Source organism: Rousettus aegyptiacus, unplaced genomic scaffold (genome assembly GCF_014176215.1).
Source record: "Rousettus aegyptiacus isolate mRouAeg1 unplaced genomic scaffold, mRouAeg1.p scaffold_m13_p_12, whole genome shotgun sequence".
Taxonomy (NCBI): domain Eukaryota; kingdom Metazoa; phylum Chordata; class Mammalia; order Chiroptera; family Pteropodidae; genus Rousettus; species Rousettus aegyptiacus.
In genome coordinates this window covers 53,299,585-53,323,687 of record NW_023416287.1, presented here as the reverse complement: position 1 = coordinate 53,323,687, position 24,103 = coordinate 53,299,585, and the positions used below count along the sequence as shown (strand labels likewise).

Genomic DNA, 24,103 nt, shown 5'->3' with positions numbered 1-24,103 from the left:
ATATCTCTAATTGATGCTTTTAGAGCCCTAGATGCCTGGTGGTGGCCATACCCAGGGAGACAAAGATGACAGTTCATATCATGTTACTGGCCTGATTAACAGGGCTTTAGCGGCTCAATGTGTGATTGAAGTAGACAGCATTAGGACTAAGTAGCTCATCATTTTTTTTGAGCAGAGCACGGCACTTTTAGTTTATATCGCTTCCCCAATACAGCTGTGTGTCCAAAATGTATAATTCTCAAATGATTCTCGTGGGGGTGGAGGTTGCCAATAGCAGGGCAAAGGTGGTCGGGGTAGGGGCTTTATCTTCAGATCCTCACCATCATCCTTCCATTCTTTGAGATAAATATTTTCTCAACCTTATGTAAAGTGCTATGAAATATGGCTTCAATCCCTGCCATTCCATCTTCTTTTCCCTAAATCTTTCTTTGTAGAAATTACAAAGCTTCCATGAATGGGAAATGAGAGGGTTAGGACAATTCCTCAAACTGCCCCTGTATCCCTCTCTCTGTGTACATGTAATGTTGTGGTAATTCAAAGGTCTTAGAGTGTGCTTCCTAATCCTAATATGGGCAGAAAAAAGGTGGAGAGCAGCTGCTCTGGAGACATCTACAGCATAGTAGAGCAGAAAAAAAAACACAAGCCTACAGCCAGGCTGCTCTTCGAATTCTAGTTCTGTTAGAATTAAACTGTATGACTTAGTGTTTCCTCGTTAGCACTTGGCCTTGGGTCAACTACTCGTTTCTTACTTGTCATAATAGTACCTACTTTTCAGAGGATAATTATGAGTTAAAGGTTAATGCATGTGCAGTTTTTAGAACAATGCCATGCACATGGCAAATGCTTGATAAGTATTAGCCATAATATAGTTATTTTTATTATGACTAAGGCAAGAGAAAAATAAAATGTACTGATTGTCCCTGGTCTTTCACTGATCAAAGTTTGCAAATCCTTTAGAAATTTGCCAAAGACAATAAGGCAGAAATTGTAAGGATGAAAGAGTCTATATAAAACTTCATAGTTCATCATTACTAAAAAATGAAGTAATATAGAAGTACTTAATATACAAATAAACAGCATGTAATTTGTTGTAAATATTTCTCTGGATGGTATTTAGTGCAGTAGACATATATTTACTTATTGCTATAAAGATTAGGTTTCATACACCTTGGTAGAATCCCACTGTACTACAGCACAGATTATCTGTCCCTAGTGGTTTCTATAATTAGATTTTATTACTCAAAAATGGAAAGAGAATTAGAGCAACTATTTGAATAGAGACTAATACAAACAATAATGTGTTAGTGTTGATAATATAAAATTGTTGTCTATGTTGTCTAAACTCACTGGGTAATCAATGTGTAAGACTCAATTACCATAAATATCAGAGTCTAAGTTTGGAGAATATAAACAGAAAGAACTTATAGATAGAACATAATTTAAGACTATTGATATTTTTTTCTTTACCTAACTTGAAACCACTTCTTTCAATGTAATTAAGATTTTGTTAGTATTCCTAAAATATTATTCTTTACTTAATATTCTAAATTACTGACATACTAGGAATACAAACATTTAATACATTAAATGCCAGCTATTTCATTTCCAGAGTGGCCTCTATTAGGTCTACAAATTCATAGTACTCTTGTCAAATTAGTGCCTTGTGCTGGTAGTATATCTATCTTATATTTATATACATCTATGTCTGTCTGTTCGTCTGTCTGTCTGTCTACCTACCTACGTACCTATCGAAAGATAGGCACAGAGACAGAAACACAAAGAGAGAGATGAGACCAGAAGAGAAATTATTTCACCTAGAAATGGGAGAAATCAAGCATGCATCACTATGACCAAATTACTCTAACTAAAATTAGACTAAGCACTAACTTATCAATAAAATATCCCAGAATAGGACTTCCTCCATCCACAGCTGGCTGTTTCCAAGAGATGATGATATAATCTTTGTTGGCATCCAAGCACACCACATCTAAGGGAGAGGCTGGAGTTCCTTCAATTTCTGCATCAGCATCTGTGGAAATACAGAAGGATCCCATTAGCTGTCTCAGATGTACTCTGTTAGCCTAGCAGGCTGGGGTCTTAGTGCACACATATCTTACCACACCACCATACTGGCTACATTTTTGGCCACAGGAGAGCAAGCTTCAGTCTTGTAATTTGCTTACCAACATAACAATGTGTACTTTTCAATATTAGTAAGAAAAACATTACGTTAGAAAGGCCTCTGAAAAGGACCTGTGACCTTTGCCTCATGACCCTTGCCTGCTCAAAATGTTCTAAACGAAAATAAATACGTAGATGTCAGGGACTGCCATCAGAAAACTAATGTAAGGTGCCAGAAAGTCTATTCTTAATATATTTATTGTGTAATGTTACTCAGAAACTATGAATGGCTCCAAAGGGGAACAAACAGTTCCCTTTGTCCCCTTCTGGATGCATCCACAAGAGAATAAGAACCATGAAACTTTGCCCATCCTTATGCGAGGCACTACCATTTTGGAAGAGGAAAAATAGTCATTTTAATCAAATGTTTGTTCCCAAACTGAAAATACTTGCGAAAGGAACTCTGATGCAATACCTATATTTGAGCTTAGTTTATCTGAGTTAAGTAAAAGTCCAGGATTATACAAAAAACAGAGGACAGTGACTGTTTATGAAATGGGATCCTCTGACAATGGGGTGCCCTCAGCAGTGTATCTTCAAGCACAGCTAAACTGGTGAATCAAGAGATTTTAGAAGGAGAGGAAGGAGAATGAAAATAATCAGTTACTATTTTAAGCGAGAATACTTAAGACAGGAGGCAGAACCCCTGAGGGAAGGGGTCCACATTTGCCAATTCCTCTTGACATCTGGTCAACCCTTTCATAACTGGTGTTAGGAAAGGAAGCTGAGACATGTAGGAGCCATTTACTCAAGGGAAAACAATCTCGATGTCTAAATAAACATTTTTTCTATCAGCTATATTTGTGTAAATCTTATGAGTTACTAAACCATGTAATGACAGGGCAGAAATACTTCTGAATTTAATAGGTTCACATTACCTGTGATGAGCTCAAGTCACTTTGGTTTTGAATATCCTGTTTCTTGCTTCATGAACCAAAAGGAAAATATCTCTAGGTAAATGTCTCCTGCATAAGAGCAGGAGAAGATAACTAATTGGTGTCTAAAACTTAGTGCAGGATGCCTGCATGCCACACAAGGGAGAGTGAGCATTTTGGTGGGGAGAAACTTTTTTCCTTCCAGGCTTTGAGAGCACTGGATGGGGAAGATGGCCTGCTGATGGTGAAGGTAGAGCAGATTTGAAATAGACGTAAAGATGTTGAGGTTAACAAGTCTCAGGTACTGCTGGAAAGCTGCTCAGCTGCTAAGGGGACAGCTGGCAATCTTTAGCTATGTTCTTTTGCTAAAAGCCTGTAATGTAACAACCAGTAACCCCTGCATTGATCGAGTGAAGTTTAGTTCACTGAACAACCATTATATGTAACAGCCCAGCAAAAAGTAGGCATTTAGGGAACCAATTCTTCAGCATTTTTATAAAATTGCTTATTATATGTCATTTGTGGGGTAGGCTTGACAATATTTCAGAAAACAGGTTCTGTTTAGCAGCTGCTGGAAGCCACAGCCAAATACTGTGCTGTTACTTTGCATTTGTCCCCTTGGCTCTCAGCAGCTGCTATGGCCTATCTGGCTGACAGCACCCCTTCAGCCAACATCAAACCTTTTCTTAGCATCTGTCCTTCCTGCTCATAACCCTCCAAATAGCCAAACTTTTTGTAGATTTGATTAATTAGGTCAAAGATTAGCCCAATACTCTTTATATTTTGACCTCTAACACAAACTACTAATAACCTTTTTCAAAATGTAAGTAATTCTATTATAATCAAAGTAATGCATGCTTGTAAAATATATAATAATAAAAAAATACATGAGAATCCCTTTTAATTCTGTAACTCAGAGGTTACTACTATTAACATTGGCCTACATTTTTCTAGATTTTTTTCTATATTTATAACTCAAAAGCGATTATTTTTAAAAAATAAAAATGAATGGAACTATATGATTTCATGTAAACTGATTTTGCTTGATGTATATCTATATCAATAAATATAGGTATACATCATTCATTTTTCACTGCCGTGTGGTATTCCGTTGCTTACATGGAGCATTTATTATACTTTATTTTATGGCTCCCATTGGGAGATATCTAGATTTCTTCATTTTTCTCAACAAAATTTTTTTTCAACTTTTGTCCACTCAAATTCCTAGAACTAGAATTGTTGGAAATGTCTGTATATAGTGGCAAAACACCCTAAGAACAGTTGAACAGATTCAACTCATCACAATATATATGAATGCTGGTCCCTCCATTCCTTTATCCCAGCGAGTCTTAAAAATCTTTTAAATCTTTTCAATATGTTAAATTAAAATGTTATATCATTTCAATTTACAGTGATTACTAGTGAAAACTTTTTCATATATTTATTTGCTATTCGTAATTCTTTTTCATATTTCTTTCCCATCTTTATCATCTCTTTCTCTCTTACGCTCTCTCTGTGGAGGGTTGTGAGAAAAGACTATTTAAAAATCTAGAATAATAGGTAATAAAATTACACTTGTGGATTCATGGATGACTTTAATTTTTATGTTTTTTCTTATTTATATTATCTATTTTTTTCACAAATAACACATATTATCTATGTAATAAAATCCTGGCCAAATGTATGCAACTCTGGAATGTGTTTGTGCAGACATGTGGTGTTTAGAAGCTATTTGCTAAGCAGCAAAATTACCAGAGCTCTAAAAATTGAAATGGCCTTATGTAGCTCAATGAATACAAAGTTTTAAAAAGCACATAAAATATCATTTAAAACACATTGGCAGGGGTGGCTCCATAGTGTAGTGGTTAGCATGTCTGCTTTACATGCAGAAGGTTCTGGGTTCATGTCCCAGGTGGAGCCATGGACCATACCCCAGGTGCACCAGCCCTCTCCCTCCCTCCACCACCCCATCTCCCCCTGTCCTGCCCCCGTCCCCCCACCCCATCCCCCACCCGCTGGATGTGCTCGGAGCCCCGGGTGCACACTGGGAGTGTTTGGAAGGAGACACTCCAACTTCAGAGATCCAGTTCCTAAGGGGAAATGGCAACATCCATAGGTCAAGGGTAGAAATGGGGGGAGGGGGAATTAAAGAAGGGGGGAAAAATTTTTTTAAAGTAAACACATTGGCAGTTTCTTAAACCTAAATTTAACATGTGACCCAACAATTCTACTGATAAGTGTCCATCTACCCAAAAGCAATGAAAACCTAGGTCCATGAATATGAATGCGAATGTTCATAGCAGCATTATTAATAATAGACAAAGAGTGGAAACAATCCAACTATCTATCAACTTGTGAATGGATAGGTAAAATGAGGCATATCCATATAGTACAAGACTAGTCAGCAATAAAAGGGAACAAAATACCAACATAATGAATCTCAAAACATATGCTCAAGGAAAGAAGAGAGATATAAAAGATCATATATTTTATCCAGAAAGGTCCAGAAAAGACCAATCCATAGCAACAGAAGTAGATTAGTGGTTACCTAGGGGCTAGACTGGGGATGAGTTGGGAATGGGCACAAGAAATCTCTTTGAAGTGATGGAAATGTTCCACTGGATTGTGGATGATGGTGGCACAACTCTATAAATATTCTAAAAAGCGTTGTTCATTTAACATGATTAAATCTTATGGTATTTAAGTTACATCTCAATAAAGATTTTTTTTCAAAAAATAATCTAATATGTATCATTTAAAATGAACTTATGAGGGAAATCTTTTTCTGAAGGTGTTAAATTCACAACACAGTTGCCGAAATTTTCTTTTTAATTTTGTTTTTCCTATGCACCTTTTCAATTCTCTCACATCAACATCTGACAAATTTTAGAGTCTTTCCATTTCCTTATTTTGAAAATTTGCTTAAGGGTAAATTTCAAATTTCAATCTCTTCCCCTTTTAGCCATGTGAAGTCTGGTCTAAACCTGGCAGAGGGCCACAATTCTGGAGGTGGGCAATGAATTAGAAATTTTGAGGACCCTAGACTGTGTCAGAGTTTCCAAAAAAAGTCCACGAAGGAATCATCCAGGCATAACCTGTTCGGCGTTTTTCTTTTTTCTTTCTTTCCTTCCTTCCTTCCTTCCTCCCTCCCTTTTTTCTTCCCTCCCTCCCACTTTCTTTCTTCTGAATCAACAGAGATATTCCCTGGTTCTTGTTCCGGTAAGACAATTGAGAGCAGAGACAAAGCTTTTGCTTATTCAGTCCTTGTTTACCTAGGTTTATCCAGGTTGTCTGACTAAAGTAACTTACTTGAAAAATTCCAATGTGTCTCTTTTCACAGCACAACCCAAAAGACTGGCTTCTTTCTTCCCCTGGTGATATCTGACTTTTCCCATAATGCTTTTGTTTAGGAGAAAATCTAACACATTTTCCAATTACAATAAATATTTATGTATCTTTATCCATTGCTTGCAAGTGGCAGAATTCAGTGATTATTCACTTATTATTGGTCAATACTGGTATGGTATAGACTTCTAACTGTCCCCAGTATCTATTTTTCCTGTTTGCTTTTAGTACTAGAGCCCCTGAGCTTTAGCAGGGAACACAGCTGCCCAGCTAGAGACTAGACGCTCTAGCTTCCCTCAATGTGAGATGTGTACATGTGGCTAAGTGTTCACCAGGCAGAAGTGATGTGTGCGTCTCTGTGTTTCCCCTTCCACTTCTCCCCTTCTCACAGGCCAGAATGGGAAATGGGACAGCACCATAGGGGGCAGTGGAAGAACAACATAGATGGATCTGGGACTCAGAGTAAGCACATTGAACATAACGTCTCGACCACCACCCAATAGTAAGACATTGGAAAGTTATAAACTTCTTGTAGTTTTGTTTCAGCAGCTTAGCCTAGACCCCAATTAAAAACCTGGGTTAGGTATCAGAAGGGTTGTACCCAAGGGTTTTGATAAATCACTTTACTTTTCTGAGCCTCAGTTTCTGCATCTTAAAATTAAGAGGTTGAACTAGAATGGAAATTCTAACTTTTCGTACCATTGACTCTTCTAGCAAATTGACAAAGCCTAGCGGCCCCTCCTTAGAATTCTGCCTTTAAATGAATAACATAAAATAAAGTACATAAGATAACCAAAGAAACCAACTATATTGAAATATAGTTCCAATCACGGACCCTTTGGAAGTCTGCGGATCCCAGTTAAGGACCCCTGGATGACCTCTGATGTTCCATCTTGATCAAAATGCCTGTGAGTTTATGACTCTATTTAGTGCATAAGAGATATAAAAATTAGCAGGTGAACTTGTATTGCTTATATTTTTATTTTCTATATATTATGATTTTTTGACATCTTAAAAATCTTTCTAGTTGGGAAGAGATTGCCCCAGGTGGCCAGCCAATTCTTGGAGAGAACAAAGAGCTCAGCACGAGCATGACTTTGATATGCAAACTAACCCATCCAAAGCCAGACCACCTTGATCTGGCCCAGGTGCCCCAGGGGGAAATAGTCCTCTGCCTTAATCATCCCAGGACCTGGTCCCAGGCAATTAGGTACACCTACAGCTTAGAGTCCACCTCAATTATTCATACTAGCCAATCATAAACTGTCTTGCTCTACCTTACCTTTCCCACAGCAACTGCAATAAAGGCCATGGTTTAGGCTCCCCCCTCTCTCCTGCCCCTATGTCTTCTGACCAGTCAGCGCTGGTGCTTCCCCATGTGACCCTGCATAGTATGCTGTACCTCCTGTCTCTAGGATTTGAATAAAACACTCTTGTTTCGCGGAGCCTCTCCTCTGACTCTTGTAGCCACACCTGGCTGGCCATCACATAAAAGAACATGGGACACTGCTCTTGTAGCCTGGAGGTGTTAATGGTCTTCCTAATGTGCTAGGTCATATAGGAACGACTTTCCTACTTGTACCTCTCTGATCCATTCAAGATATTCTGAAAAAAAGAAAGACTCCTAAAATCAACAATTATAGTTTGTTTTAAGGATTAAATTGTAGCACCTTGTTTTCTAGTTCATTAAAGCTAAAGCTATAAAGAAGGGGCCTGGAATGAAATCCTAATGGAATTTAAAAATAGATATTAAAGAGTAAGTTCCCTAACAACACATCACTCTGTCTTTACAGTTTCCACAAACTGAAATGGCTTTTCAAATAGTATTTAGCACCTCAACTCGAATACCTATGGAGAACTGACTGCACTGTTGGCTCACTGAAGATGAGGAAAGTACAGCCATTAGTGACAAACGTAGTCTGGAACTCGCTTACCTTTGGGTTAATGTCTTTAGGGTTATTAACCTCTTCACATCAGGTGTAGTTTTACTAGAATTTAATATCCCTATGGTATGTAATCTGGAAGAATTTTCAAATGGATCTTTCATCATTACAAAAAACGTGCCTGGGGAGATTGATTTGGCCTCAGTGTTTTAAATATTCTTGGGTGTTCTGCTTTTTGCTAAGTCTTACCTCGAACAAAGACGTAAGCACTATATTGTTCATAATATTCTCCCATTCGTACACGGATCGTGTAGAGGCCTTCATCTTCTTTGTTGAGATGAGAAAATGTCAGTGTTGCCCGATCTCCACTCCAATGTGTTTGTACCCATTTTGATGAAGAAATAGGTACTCCTGAGTGGGAGGGAGAGTCATCAAATTAACCATTTTTTTCTCTATTACTCCCTTCTTCCTCTCTCCCCTCCATTCCACCCCCGCTCTCCCTCACTCTCTCGCCCTGATTCTCCCTCCCTCTGTTCCCCATCTGCTACTTCTCTTTCTCTCTCTCTATTCCTCTCCTTCTATATTGACAGTTTTCAGACTGGAAGAAGGCTCTAGGGCTTTGAGCCATTCTGCTATGTTTATATTGGTAAAAATACTAGACCAGAAGTGAGGCGACCAGTGCCAGATAATCTGCAGGGCCCAGTGCTAAATGAAATTGCAAGGCCCATCGGTCAAAAAGTAGGGGAAAAAATTACAGTTAAAAGTACTAAAAAGTATGAGGCTTTCCCCTCTAAAAATAGCTTATTACTTATAAAAAGTAATAAAAATAATACAAAAATGCAAAAATAATATTTTTGTGTCATAATTTTATAAAAATAAGACTTTATTAATGTGATATCTTGATTGATAATGAATATTTCTGGCTTGCTTTTCTGCAGATTCAAATTTATACTTTTATCAACTTTATTTCAAATGGATATAATTGAAAAGAACATCAGTCACTTTTTACAAACATAAGATCACAAATTAGTTTTGATAATATTTTTATTTTGAGAAGGATCTTTCTGCTGATGTAACTATTACCGCAGCTGTTAAGAGTGTCATATAGTGATAATATTACATATTTTATACTATATACTGTTATATAGTTATGGTATAAAGTTACTATTGGGTTAACTTTCTGATAAACAAATATAAATTTTAGTACTCTAGAGCTGATGATTCTTAAGGAAAAATTTTTTAAAAAAGATTTAACTCTTCATACAAATCAGTTTCATGTAAGTCTGAATTTAATTTTAAATGTAAATCTACATATTACATCTTAATGTTTTCTCTTACATGTCCTGTAAGAGAAACTGAAAATGACCTCATGATTTGTGTATAATTCAAACACCTGTTTATGCATTCTATCACTCTCTTCAATTATGAGGAAAAATTAATTTTCAAATTATCTTCCTTGTTAATAATAGTTTCATCCAAAGGTTTATATAAAAAGTGTTCTTTTTCATTGAATGCAACAATGTTTAAACTTAATTTCTATTTCTAAGCCTAAGGATAGTTGCTTTGCAATGCGGGAGTTTTCATAAATAGAGGTTCTAAACTGTGACGAATTCTAACAACTGCCTTATTTGCTTTATTGCATTGTCTATATACACATTTTTAATTGTAATATTTTACTGACAGTTTACTGTCTTATTGCTGGCAGTTCCTGCCACAGCACTCAAGCCAGGAAATCAATATTTGTGCAAATCCCACAAAGGTGAGCTCTTGAGATGGACAGGCAAGCTGGCCTCCTACAGTGGGTCCCACGCTGCCTGCATATGGAGCCCCTCCCCTTCTCTAGGGCCATGTTCACTTAGTGCTGTTGCTGCTGCTGCCACTGCTGTTGTGCTGGCTTCCGTATGGGCCCAGGCCCTGGTCCCAGCCACTGCTTTGGGATCCCATGGTGCCTCAGACTGCCCCGGGTACCCGCATGCACAGGGGAAGTTCAGGCTAACTGCTTGGTGAGTACACTGCCCACTGCTCACCTTGCCCAGGGAACACCGAGTGTGCTCCATAGTCCCATTGGACTTCTCTGAATTTCACTTTGTTTTACCAAATAAAATTAACTGGCAAAATGAAGATATATCCAACTCATATAAACAAAAATACATTTTCGTAATCCTTTCCATATATTACTTGGTGATAAGAATATATTTCACAAATATATTGTGAGTTCTGCCCTTTAAAAAAAACTTTTTTTTTAATATCCAGTAGATACAGGTTATGCCATCCAACGTCCAGATTCTGCCTGCTCTGATGAACAGATCTGCAGTCTTATGGACGTTCATGTTCTGGTGCCAAGTCCAGTCTGCAACTTTCTGCAAATAAGAACGTAAGTCAGAATTCATTATAAAGGCTCACCATTTCTGTACCACTGGATCTCTGGCTGGAAATGTTTAATTTCAGGAGTGATAACTACGCGGCAGCCTAGACTCATTGTCTCGCCCTCTCTCCCAAAGGACACATCAAACTTGTCATCAAAGTGGATCTCAAACTTGGACGCATAACCATAAGGGGTCACAGCAACTGGGTATAACAAAAATAAATGTCAGTAATTTATTTTTTTCTCATCAAAGATACATAAGCATTTAAATGAGCACAGGCAGAGAGCAGTCACAACAAAGACCGATCAAATGATTTATCTGGGCAAAAATTAAGTCTTATAAAAGAAGTATGTAGCACATTCACGTATATCATTACGTGAAATGGAAATTCTGTATATGAAAATTCTTGCTTCACTGGTCAGAAAAGCTTATTTATAACTAATAAGATTTGAAGGTCAGATTTCATGCCTTACATAAAATATACATTAATAACACTTTTAGCTTAGACTTAAATAGTTAGCTGCAATATATGCATATGTCTTTTAATTTTAGATTCTAAGTTCATTTAAACTCTATTGTTTGTACTGTTGGGACAAATAGCCATATCAATTACTCAGAAAAATACAGTAAGTTGTTTTAGTCTCTTTAATGATCTGAGTAAAAAATATATATATAAGAAAAGTCAATGGGAGAAAACTGAAAAGTTTAAAATATTGTAACTTTAAAAATATTTTTCTTAGAAATGTCTTAATTATAGATTGAGTAAATGCCTGTATTATAAACTCTCCCAGGTTTTATTTTCTCTTTCCTTAAAGGAAAGGGCTTGGGAAAATAATGCATATTTCTTGGTGAGTTATTATATGCCAGGCATGCTACATTTGACATGTCATCTAATCCTTGCAAAATCCCCATGGCATAGATTCTAGCTTTTCCTCTCTTTCAGATGCAGATATAAATGTTCGCAAATATACAGTTAATGCCAAGGTTTCAAAGGTATCTTGTGAATTTGAAATTCAAACTCCTAACTGCCTAAATTTAAGACTTGGGCTCTTCCATGTTTCATCTGTCTTCCTAAGATCTCAGTACTAATTTGAAAAGGCAAGCTAACGTTCATTAGGTTCAACTGTGCCAAGTATTGTTCCAAGTGTTTAATAACTATTAACTCAATTAAGTCTCATAATAACTCTATCAGGTATCATTATTATTGCTATAGATGAGGAAACAGCAGCATAGGAAGGCTAAATAACTGCCCACATTCACTCCCCCCACTCCCCACCTCAAGAGCCACATTTATACTGGCAGGCTTTTTCAAGAACTTGTGCTCTCAACTATTATGTGGTATCGCTTTAAATTTACGTGTTGCCAGGCAACCACTAACCAACAGGGAAATGTTCTCTATAAAGCATGTCCCATCTGCCCCACTTCTACATGACAATGTCACAATCAAAAAGCAAAACAATTTGATCAGACTTTGCTCACTGAGAAGCTGGACTGGTTCCAAATCTGCCTTAGGGAGTAGAGATAAGGATTATAGTAGGCCTGAGGTTTACGGTTTGTCGAATCTAGAACTAAAACTAGACTGCTTCCTATTTTGTACTATTAAGAATGGTTTCAATTTTTAATTGCTGAAAAAATCAAAAGAAGAATAAGAATTTGTGACAAGTGAAAAAAGACAGGAAATTCAAATTTCAATGTTTACAAATAAGGGTTTATTAGAACACAGCCATCTTATTCATTTACCTCCTGTCTATGGCTGCTTTTGTGTTACAATGGCAGAGTTGAGTAGCTGCAACAGAGACTATGTGGCCCACAAACCTAAAGTATTTACAACCTGGTCCTTTACAGAAATGTTTGCCTTTACTGAAATATTCTGACCCCTGGTTTAGAATATGGTTTAGAATTAGAAAGAACATGTTACAAGTTCTTACTCTACCACTATGTGTGGTCTTGCCCCTTGATTTAACCTCTCTAACCTGCTTCTCCATTTACACAGCACAGAGAAAAAGGTACTTATTTCATAAGCTTTGGGAGTGCATTAAATGAATCGATACATATAAAAAAAAAGTCTTAGTATAGTGTCTATAACACCAATCAATATACATTAACTATTAGAACAGAACCAAGTGCAGGAAGATTTATCTATGATATTTACCAGCATATTCCAAGCACCTAAATTAGAACATAGCTCATATCAGATGCTCAGTAAACTGGTTGAAGGAATCAATAAGAGCCCCCCTGTCTTCTGTGTTAGGAACAACTGCACTCAATTCAGGGGCCAGTCAGAGAAGGCTCTGACTGAATGCAACTGGAGTTAGAGAAGTAATGTCGAGCTGGGCTTTCAGACCTTGACTTGATGGATAAGAGGAAAATGAGAGAAACATGGATGATGATATGGTAGTGAGAATGAGCAGGATACCTTCAGAAAATTGTGAAATGATCAATAGGCCAGTCTTGGGGACACTGGAAGATAAGTCGTAGTTTCAGAATTTCCAACTATTCTCTTAACATAAATAAAATGATATGAGAACAATATGATTTGGGATGTATTCCTCCCTCATTCTCATTCCTCATTCCCCCCTGCCCATGAGATTGACACCAATGATTGATTATACCTTGAAATACTAACATTTGGAGCTATTTCATGAAGCTGATGAAGTAGGTCATCTAAAGATATCAAACTAGCCAGTTAGGTGAAAAACTGACCCATGAGAAAGAATCTTCATCAATGATTTTCAAAACTATCACTCATTTTTTTAATGTTTGGAAAATAAGAAGTTAGGGTTTGGCTACCTTTTTTAGTCGGACCATTGTAAGCATCTAATTATTTGAAGAACCATAAGGACTTTACTTTCATTGCTTCCCATGAAAAGAAGTTCTGGCTCAGATAAACTAATTAAAGTTCACAAATACACAAATTACCGCTGATTGGAATTTTTAATAGGTTTCTATTTAACCACATTTAGACATCCTTTTAAATTGCACTTCATAAATTAATGTATTTATTTATTCATTCAATATTGAATAGCTACTCTGTGTCAGGCACTGGGATTTAGAGATAAAAGGTCCACTCTTGCCTTCAAGTGGCTCACGGGCCAGTGAGAGAAATAGACATTTAACAGTTAACAGTAACAGGGTCCAGCGTAAGAGTTGTTCTTATGGAGGTGCCATGGCCTCGCCAGGGACATCCAACCCTGACTGGGTGGGGTGGGTGTGGCAGTGGGGTAACAGTAGGGGTTAGACATGGGTTTCTCAAGGAGGTGATGCCGACCTATATATTTAGGGATGAGTAAGACTTCTATAAACAGTCCAGACATACATGTGTGTGTGTGTGTGTGTGTGTGTGTGTGTCCAGGTTTGTATAATGATCTTTCCCAGTTTAACATAGAAAGACTTAAAATCATTTGCCATTTTAGCCCATTACATCTTGGCTTTTATAAAACCAAAGAAAAGCAATTATATTCAGAAAGAGAACAGTAACGAAAAAATCTAAAAAAATGAAACTAACCATAGACAGCTATTATATATACATATTAGCATATATTACAACATATACTATGCATTTATTTCAGTATTACAGAATAGCTTATTAAGCCATATTTTAAATGGAGATGACATTTAGCAAATATATTTTTAAACTTACAGCTGAGGGGCATGGTGGAAGCCCCAGCATGGAAGCGAGTCTCATCAAACTCTCCTTTATATCCTAGAAAAGAAAGCAGAAATGAACGTGACCTACTTCTTAATTGTTTTTAGCAATGTGAATAAATTATTTTAAAAACACAGTTTGAATAAAACAAGTTCAGCAAACCTACTCTTTACCACCACCGAGGCATATGCTGATAGCTCTCCTTTAACATTCATTGCTGAGGCCCGGTACTGAGCAGTGTCTTCAAAATCACATCTGAAAAAATGTATAGAAATAAGTGGATATTGCAGTGATGCTCCTTGTAATTGCCGGCTGTTCTTTCAAAGATCTTTTTGCCACCATGGCACACTGAAAATCAGTGGCTGACATGTGGTTCTATGGGACTCTGGATGAAGCTATTCACTCTGATCTGGCTCCCTGTGGGATTTTACATAGTCCAAGGGATTATCAGTAGTTTCAGACCAGCAGCACAGGATGGGAGTACACCTTTAGTACACTGTGATCCTAGTCTGGGTTAATTTATAATGTCTAAAAAAAAATGTCAGCAAAATGATAAGCACATAAATTACAGCGTGAATGGCATTATAATCAATTGGGGGCACAGTCTCCCTGCTGGCCCCCCCGAGGGTGAGTTTCAGTCTGGGGGTGACAGAGTAACAAGAGGGAAAGAAAAAGCCTCTCCTTGTAGACTACATGGCTTCCTTGAGCCACAAACCAGACCTAGGTTAGTCTAATGTGTGGTTCTGTGTTGTAGCCTCAAAGTACAAATAAATTAATTCTACTAAGGTTCAGGCCACACTTGGAGTTTTGGCCCACAGTATGACACAAGAGTTGGAAGTTCCTCTGAGTTATAATACAGGAATTGTGATATCTTTAATAACAGAGTTAGGGAGATAATGATCTCACAGAATGATGAACAGGCTAAGATTTCAAAGCCGGTTGTTTGTGTCATGTCATTTCCAGTGTCTATAAGTTTAGTTTCATTCATATAAACGTATTTCTTGTTGAAATTTTATAGACATCAATAGAACTCCAGGAAGGTCAATACAGTTGTCTTTCTCATAACTATTTAATTATCAAGCAACAACATAGCTCACTGCTGCCTCAGAACAACTGACTGACAGAATTGATGTGACTTCAGGTCAGGGTCAGAGCTTGGAGAATATCCCAGGGTCCAGGGTTCTGTTTGAAGCCCAGCATTACTTGTGTCAGCTGTTGTGATCTGAAGAGAAGGCTATAAATCTCCTGAGATCAGAATGATGTAAATTGTACTTTGATATCTCAGCATGTCATGGTTTTATGAGAACTGAAAATGGCAGGAGCTTGTTTAACTTTTGTATCCACATAACTAGGCTTGGATTTCAATATCATTTTTAAGAGACATGACAAATCCTCGAGGACTTGGGAATTTTGATGTAGGTTCTGCTTTCAAATTTTTTTCTTGTTGAGTATCTTTTTAATAAAATTACATTTATGTCACTGATATTAAAGATGGACATATGCGCAAAATTAAACAAACTTCTTTGGCTGAGGGCTGGGGAAGGAAGAAAAAGCACGAGAAACAGGAAACATGTGGGGGTGGGGCAGAGTATAGTCTTACTCATAAACTGTAGAAAAGATCTAGAAAGTATGGGTGCTCTTAGCCTATGCAGGGTCACTGGGTATAGGCAGCACCCAACCAATCCCACTGTCAATCACCCTCGCAATCAAGGGGTCATAAAGGACATGTGTCCAGATTTAATTCTAGGCTTAAATTTAATCCCAGGACCAGTTCACCAGACCAAGCGTGGGCACGTTCCTATCCCACACCATGTGGACAAGCAGTCAGGTGTGTTAGGGGCACTCTACTGAGTGCCGGGCACACAGGCAATCTGCTTTCAAATTTTACTTAACTTTGCTTTAAAGACACCCGAATATCCATGCTGCCTCCACCTACATGTTGATAGGGTGAGTGCATTGTTTCCCACAGTTCATCTCTTCTAGTCCAGTTTACATTCGACACCACCCACCCCAACCTCCATATCCTTTACTGATTAATGACAAGAGTATGATGACAATGTTGATTTGGAACTTTGAAAGGATAACTGAGTATCAATGTCTATTTATATAACTTAGTTTTTACTAATGTCTAAGAAAGGGATAAATAAAAAATTAATTTTTTTCTCATCATCTTTGACTAAACTCAGACAGAAGATCACTTTGGGAGGTAACCTGGGCTTGGTAAGAATGAGTCATGCATATCACTCTCAGGTGTGCACCAAGAGAAGTGATGCATGTGCACATCCCCGTTGAGATCATGCTGCATCGTTGGGAACAGGGGAGGAGAACAGCTGTGGACCAGAGCGGTGAGGTGTCCCTCTGAGAAATTGTCGGGCAACACACACGAACCCTGATGTCTTCTTACGTGTTAATTTCCAGTGTGTGCAGTCCGTATCGACTTTGAATAATATATTTCCCAGGGTTCGCATGGACGTTTATAGGCACCTGGTTTTTATACCTATGAGACAATGGAAACGAAGTGCAGTAAGTTGAAGTGTAAACAGCTTCACAATTAAAAGTGCACACACATGCATGCACACATGTACCCACACATAATTCTTTTTCCTGAAGGAATACCTGTAAACATGGCACTGAGGTCAGCAGCAGCGTTGGCTCAGTAAATACAATCTACAGTAGGTTAAATAAAACGCATTAAGAATATGATGAAACTTCTCAGTGTACTTGCTTTCCTCTCCATCATAAAAATTACATTTAAGCTGACTGTTCACAACAATATGATTGAATCTCTCATACATAATGTTGAGTGAGAACCAGACTCAAAAGACTACATAGTACAATGATTGCTTTATACAAAATACAGAACCAGAAAAGATCAATTCATGCTGCTAGAAGTCAGGAAAGTGATTTCCTCCTGGAGAGTAGGGAAGTGATTGAAGAGGGGACATGAAGGAGGCATCTTGGCTGCTGATAATGTCTGCTTTTTTGATGTGGGTGTTGGTTACATGGGTATGTGAAATATACAGAAATTCATCAAAGCTGTGCATTTATATATAATATGCACTTTTTATGTGAATTTTATGCTTCAACAAAAGATCTAAAAAGGAAAAAAACTTGACCATTGTTGACATGACAGAAGAGAAACCTTTGTATTGGGGGTTTTATTGTTGGCCGTCTATGTGGGATGACAGCAAAACACTCTTCCTACGAACATTCTTGCATATGGTTAAAAAACGATGTCATTGTACTGAAAACTCATTATATTTGTTTTATTCCATCATTAGCAAGCATGGCTCTTGGCTTGGAAGAACTTAAAATATTAATCACAAAATAAAATTTCTGACAAATAAAAGCTGAAAGGTTTCCTTTTTCTGACTATCCCATCCCTGGTTAAGCCTCTCAGGCCTCAAAGAGTAGGGGACTGGGAGGGACCTTTCCAGAAACACTGTATCCCAGGTCTACAAATGGCACCTTGATTCTTTGTCATGTCCTTATGGTCTCAATAGCCAGTGGCTATGGTGCCAAACCAGGCTCTCCAGTGTAAGCCATTTTTGACTCAAAAGAGGAGATGGATTTTACTTGTTTCTCTTTCAGATACCCCACTTTGTGTGCATAGAAACCACAAATAACACTAATAACCATTACTGACACAGAGCATTTACTACAAGCCAGGCAAGGTTCTAAGTGCTTTATGAATAGATTAGTAAATTCAACCCTCACAACAACGACATGAAGCAGAACTATTTTTAACATAATTTTTCAGATGAAGAAACCAAGGCTGGAGAGATTAAATAATTTGTTCCAGCTCACACAGCTAGGAATAGCAGAGCTGGGATTTGAACCCAGGCAGTCTGGCTCCTGACAACATGGAATGTTTCCATTTCCCAATTGTTCTCTATTTAGCTGCATTTTATTTATTTAGACTTCTGGAAATGGTTATAAGGAAGTTTGGGATCAGGGAAAGTGGTGGAAAGGAAGAAAAAGAAAGGAGACAATCTCAGTCAGTTCCTCCCTTCCCTCAACTGCACACTCACACATGTGTGTGCACACATGTTCTATGTCCTTAAAACACATTTATTTTCTATACTTTTAAAAATATACCATCCTCCTCCATTTAGCAAAATCCCAACTCATCTTTCAAGGTTCAGATCAAATGCCACTTCTTCAGTAAACTCCTCCCTGAAATCCCACACAGTATTAATTGTTCCTGCCATTACATGTCAGTGTTAATTAGTTCAAGTTGCAAGATAGAACATTTATTAAATTATGGTTGATTATATGTCACTTCTACTAAGCTGCAAGTGCCTTAATGATAGGAATTATGTCTGATTCATATTTGCTTCTATTCCTACTTTCAAGGAAACATGAGTCATGAACACATATTAGGCACTCAATGTTTGTTAAATTGGATTGAACAGAATTATTGTGTAATGCAATAGATTAATTGTAGCATCATACATTTTTCCCAAAGCACAGAGTTCTGAGAAACATATACTTCATGGTTTGGATAATTTAAAATAAGCACATAGAAAGAAAGTAACTTGAGGTTCTTTGTGTCTCGGTTCCCTCAGATCTGAAAAGAGAGAGCTGTACTCACTTAAGAATCACTGCTGCATGGCAGGCATAGTGGTATAAACTTCTACCCGACCCATAGAGGACATTGGTAGCTGTTTCTTGCCAGCCCAGAAGCGGCCTCAGACAGCTGTCTTACCACAGGGCTCTAGACAAGGAGGACTATCTGATCAGGGATGGCCTGTAAAAAATAAATCTGCTCATAGCTCCTAATTTTGAACATCCCTTGCTTGGACGAATGACAGGGTAGAACATATTAATTGACATGTTCTCCTGATTGAATTGGCTTAAGTAATTTTACACTTGACTCCGAAGTTCCCTCTAGCTCAGTGTTTTCATGTGCTGGGGTGTTTTCAGTAGTTCATTTTAGCATAAGAAGAGAAGTATGACATGGACAGCTGGGCATGTGCTACTTGACTCAACAATTGAATGACACTCCATTTGGCTTCCGACCAAAAATGTTGTTCATTATCTCCATAAAGTTTGAGTTAAAACAGTATTTTGCAGCTCTCAAAGTTACTTTATCTTCCTTGCTCTCCGGTACTACTCAGCTTAGAATCTTAATGCCTTTCCTCCAGCTAAACACCAGTGATTTTTCTAATGTGACCTTCTGGCACTTGAAATTGGATTAAAATTCTCTCTCTCTCTCTCTCTCTCTCTCTCTCTCTCTCTCTCTCTCTCTCTCACACACACACACACACACACACACACACACCTACTTTGAGGAGGTTCTAGTCTTTCGTCTGGTACTCCAGATATCAGTGTAAGAAATGCCTGTTTTAAAGCAGGGGACAAGGAGTAAGTTAAGAAACTATTCGATTCTCTTCCCCAGGAATTCACCGAGGCATTCAGATTCCAGGTCACTTGACATTGGCTGCCTTCGGTATTAAGTCAGAAAAGAAAAGAAGGATTTTTGGCCTGTTCTGTATACACTTCACAACTTGTTATTTCTGGAAAGTGAAATTCCAAACTGTCCAGTCATTGGCTAATTTTGGAGAGTAATTTACACCCTGGGATTATTCGTCAAAAGGTTTCTGAAATTCTTGTGAATATTTAGATGCACACCACTTTCCTTATCATTTTCATGTAGTGTTTATGAACAGTTGGTTAATAAGCTTTCATTATGCTATAAGTATTTCTAGAATAATACTCTTTCCCTGAACAAATGTCTATTTAGAGGTGGGACTGACTTTGATAACAAGAGTAACAATGAAAGCTCTTTGTGTAAAGCATAGTTCAGTAAAAAGGCTTCATTCTAATAATGCATGCCAAAATGATCTTTATCATATTTAATTCCCCTAAAAGTGTGGTTGATGCGTTAAATCTAATCTTATGTTTTGAATAAATAGCGATTACTCACTTTAAAAACCATTAGCTGAGAGAGATCTATCTTATTTGGGTAGATTTTGGAATTACATTATTAAGAAAAAATCTAAAAGGAAACCCCAAATCCTTTTGTTGGAAAGTAACAATAAATTATAAATAATTTTTAGCTATTTTAAATGTACATCATTTTCCTAAGCTAATATGGTAGCAACTGCCAAATTTGAATACATTGTGAATAATCTTGTAAACAAATTCAATGCATGATTCTATTATAGAATCTATAAATTCTCATAATTTGCAAAAATAGAATAAGACTTTTCTAAATCTTCAGACTCTTTCTAAGATACATTTCTCATACTATTTTATTCCCAGCTTTTAATTATTATCAAGCCTAATGACAATTTCCTTGTCTGTTTGCCAATAACTTTAGGAGCAATGTGAGGAATTCCAAATATGTAGTTTAAGTGTCTTGCTTGAGGATCTAGTCCAGTATCCACGTATAGATCTGAAAATATGGGTGTTGAGTGAGTGAATGAATGATTACCATTTACTAATACCAACACATTGCTTTAGTGAGTTTATGTGAATATCCCTGCTGTCACAATCCAGATTTTCATTGACAAAATTGATCTAGACTTTGGGCTGGAAATCCAATTAAATCTGGCTCTTTAAAAAAAAAAAAAAAAAAAGGTGTGAAATTAACTCAATTCTCTTATTCTAAAAAGAACTTTCTCTTTTCTCTTATTTCATATAATTTAAAATTGACTAGGCAATACATTTATATGGTCCAAGAACCAGAAAGTATAAGGCATAGAAAGCATAGAGAATAGTCTTCTTCCTCACACTTGTCTGCCTTCTACCCAGCTCCTCCCCACAGCTAACTGCTTTCCTTAAATTCTTATGTCTCTTTCCAGAGTTCATGCAATTAAAACAAAAATAGTTCTCTCTCAGTATCCACAGGGGATTGGTTCCAGGATCCTTTGTGGACACCCAAACCCACAGATGCTCAAGTCCCTGTACAAAATGGTATAATATTTGCATATAACCTATATTTGCATATAGTCTATGACAGGGTACTTACACCTCACTTCATTTGCATGGATTCAGCATAGTGCTCGGCATGGGGCAAATTTAGGTTATGCTTTTTGAAATTTTTGCTTTCTGGGATGTTTTTTCCCTTGAATATTTTTGATCTGCGTTTGATTGAATTCATGGATGCAAAACCCATGGATGTAGAGTTTCTCAGCTGTACAGACATAAATTTTTTCTCCTTCCCTTTAAACCAATATATAGTTTATGATATAAGCTATTATATAAATATAGCCTATTAAGTAAAACGACTTCAGTTTTTTTTTTATCACATGTATAGTTTTCCTTCTATATTCACAAAGCCCTCCCTTAAGATGGCCAGCTTCACCACCAGTGCAGCAGCATCTTCTGCAGCTAACTTTTCGCCTGGACCCAAGACCTAAATAGGCTTCCTTCCGTTTTCGGAGCCGGTGGGCATAGGATGGTGTTCCTCCGCGTCTCTGAGCTTGGCTGTGATGAGCGATGTGTGCTCCTGTCATTTACCACTCTGTGGGTAACCTCTAGATTCCATTTAGATAGATTTGGTCAGTACGCAGGATCAGCTGAAGAGCAGCTGCTACATGTTCAGACCATTTGTTAGACCTCAGGGATTTCCATGACCTGAGGGTGCGTAGTGGAAACTTGGAACCATCTCTGGAAAGGACTCTAAGATAGCCAGGCCCCAGGCACACATGCCTGTGAAAGACGTGGCTAAGGACCTAACAGCTACAAGTGGAGGCAGCGGAACTCCACGAAGCATTATTGTAAACTTATTCCTGTAATTTATCTCCTTCCTTCAGGAAGATTATTTTCAAGTATTTCTTTCATACTTGTCTTCAGTCCAGGGAGCTGCAGTTGGCTACCAAAAAGTCATAAATGCCAGCAAAGTAATCACCAACAACCATGGTTCCTGCTTGGGTGGCGGGTTCCCTGCTCATCGAGGGGAAGGATGCCTACTTACTGAAGATTGCATACTCTGTACTAGTATTTCAAAGTAAATTGGAGCTTCATTTAGTGATAATTTTTTTAAAAAGCCATCATACCCAGGAAGGTATACTAATCCTACATAAAAATTTACTCCCAGAGGAGAATGTGCCTTGGAGCCTGAGAAGCTAATGTTTCAGGGACTCTCACTTACACGGGTCTCTGCAAGGCTCTATGCCTAATTTATACTTCTAACTTTATATTCTTTTTGTACAGTGACCACCAAATTGTATAAGCTTAGTGCCCCCACAAAACCTAGATCTGACCTTGTTTATTGTCATAGCCAATTTTCAGTTATCTACTAGCTGTCCAACTTTCGGCTTTATCTAGGGGCAAATCTTGCTTTCTCAAGTATGGTTAACTATTTTCTTAGTGATCCACTAGTTCTTTTGTTTTAATATTTACTTTTTGCTTGACTGGCAAAGCAACTGGACTTTTTGTGAAATGCTCTGATCTGTCCCTACTGGGAGAATTTTAGATAAAAAATGGACTCATCTTCTCCAAGCACAAACAGGGTGTAGGATCTAGAGAAGGCCTGTCCCAGTAAATGTACAGCCTTTCCAACATTCCTGAGACAAGTCCTGTCTCTGTGCCTTTATTTTTATTTAAAAGAAGCCCCTAGGACATGAAATTCACATGTTGAGGAAAGAAATATTTCAAAGCCAGATAGGAAAGTTTGGGGAAAAATTGTATTACTGCTCAGCTCCATCAGTGAGGATAACTGAAAATTGACAGTATTTCTATTTTTCAATCTAACTGGAATTCTAAGGGTTGACAATTTGGTAATCTCAAATTTTTCTGGGGCATTTTTTTCTTTTTTGTTTGTTTTTAAATTATTCCTTTTTCAGCCAACAAAACACAGTATAGGAATTTAATCTCCAACATAGTTTGAGTTCTGCCTTTGTGGAACCACATCATTCTGGCTTAATAAATAATACCATCAATGGTACATAAGCCTGTTTATATTCTAGTTGCTGTGTATTTAACAGAATAAATAAATGCTTAAGAAATTGATATTTATTTCCCAGAGATTACTTTATATCCTTTTGAAAATCTTCTTTAACTCTAATTTTTAAAAAGCAGGAAAACGGAGATAAGATGGTATATAATAAATGTAGCTATCTGATTAAGGACTCTGATTATTTTTTTATGTGTAGTACATTTGAATTCATGAAAGAAGAGAGTTATTTTTACTAACCAAATATATTTCTTAGAGCTAAAAATTAGGCCATCAAAATTAGATAGACTAATTTTTTAAAAGTTTGGATTTTTTTTTCAGGTAGGAAATAATCAGTTTTTGAAAAGGAAATGTCCCTTTAATAGGCCAAATTTACAGCTCCATAGTCACAGAGAAAGGTGGGGAAAAGATGAGTTGATTCTTAAATTACTATAGCATACTTTTATAACTTTAAAGCTTGTAAACTGATTTTTAAAACTTCATTTTCATTGAACTATGTTCCTACATTTCTCATCTTTGTTTACTATCAATTATTTGTTTTGGTAATATATAGCTGGCCTGGGTTTCATTCTTTGGTTTTCAAACTCAAGAACCTTGAGAAGAGTTTACATACAAGAAAAATATAAAGTAAATCCAATATTGTCAGAGGCAGATTTATATCATAGGTGAATTCCTAAAAACTCACCACCTGCTACATAAAGATAACTATTTATATAGATAACGGGTCTATCTTCTCAGCTACCTGCAGTCACGCTAGCCAGGTGTCTGAACATTAGAGATAACAGGACAGAAAGGAGAAGGAGGCAGTCACTCTGTGGGTGACAGTGTCATTCAGTGTAGTGTTTATACTACAATAAAAGGTGCATTTACCACCACCCCTGAGATAAGAAAACCATGCAAAA

The 24,103-nt window shown here is 37.3% G+C and overlaps 1 protein-coding gene across 3 annotated transcripts in view; it reads right to left on the bottom strand.

Annotated features, from left to right (window-relative positions):
• The window catches only part of MYOM1 (myomesin 1), a 133,814-nt gene that overhangs the window by 83,650 nt on the left and 26,061 nt on the right, over window positions 1-24,103 (bottom strand). For all 3 annotated transcript variants that reach the window (XM_016157028.2, XM_016157012.2, XM_016157021.2), the window contains exons 6-11: window positions 16,701-16,793; window positions 14,463-14,551; window positions 14,291-14,353; window positions 10,688-10,852; window positions 8,534-8,695; window positions 1,888-2,029 (exon numbers count right to left, since the gene is read on the bottom strand). In XM_016157028.2, coding sequence (XP_016012514.2) covers window positions 1,888-2,029; window positions 8,534-8,695; window positions 10,688-10,852; window positions 14,291-14,353; window positions 14,463-14,551; window positions 16,701-16,793 — 714 coding nt within the window. The remainder of the gene's footprint in view (window positions 1-1,887; window positions 2,030-8,533; window positions 8,696-10,687; window positions 10,853-14,290; window positions 14,354-14,462; window positions 14,552-16,700; window positions 16,794-24,103) is intronic.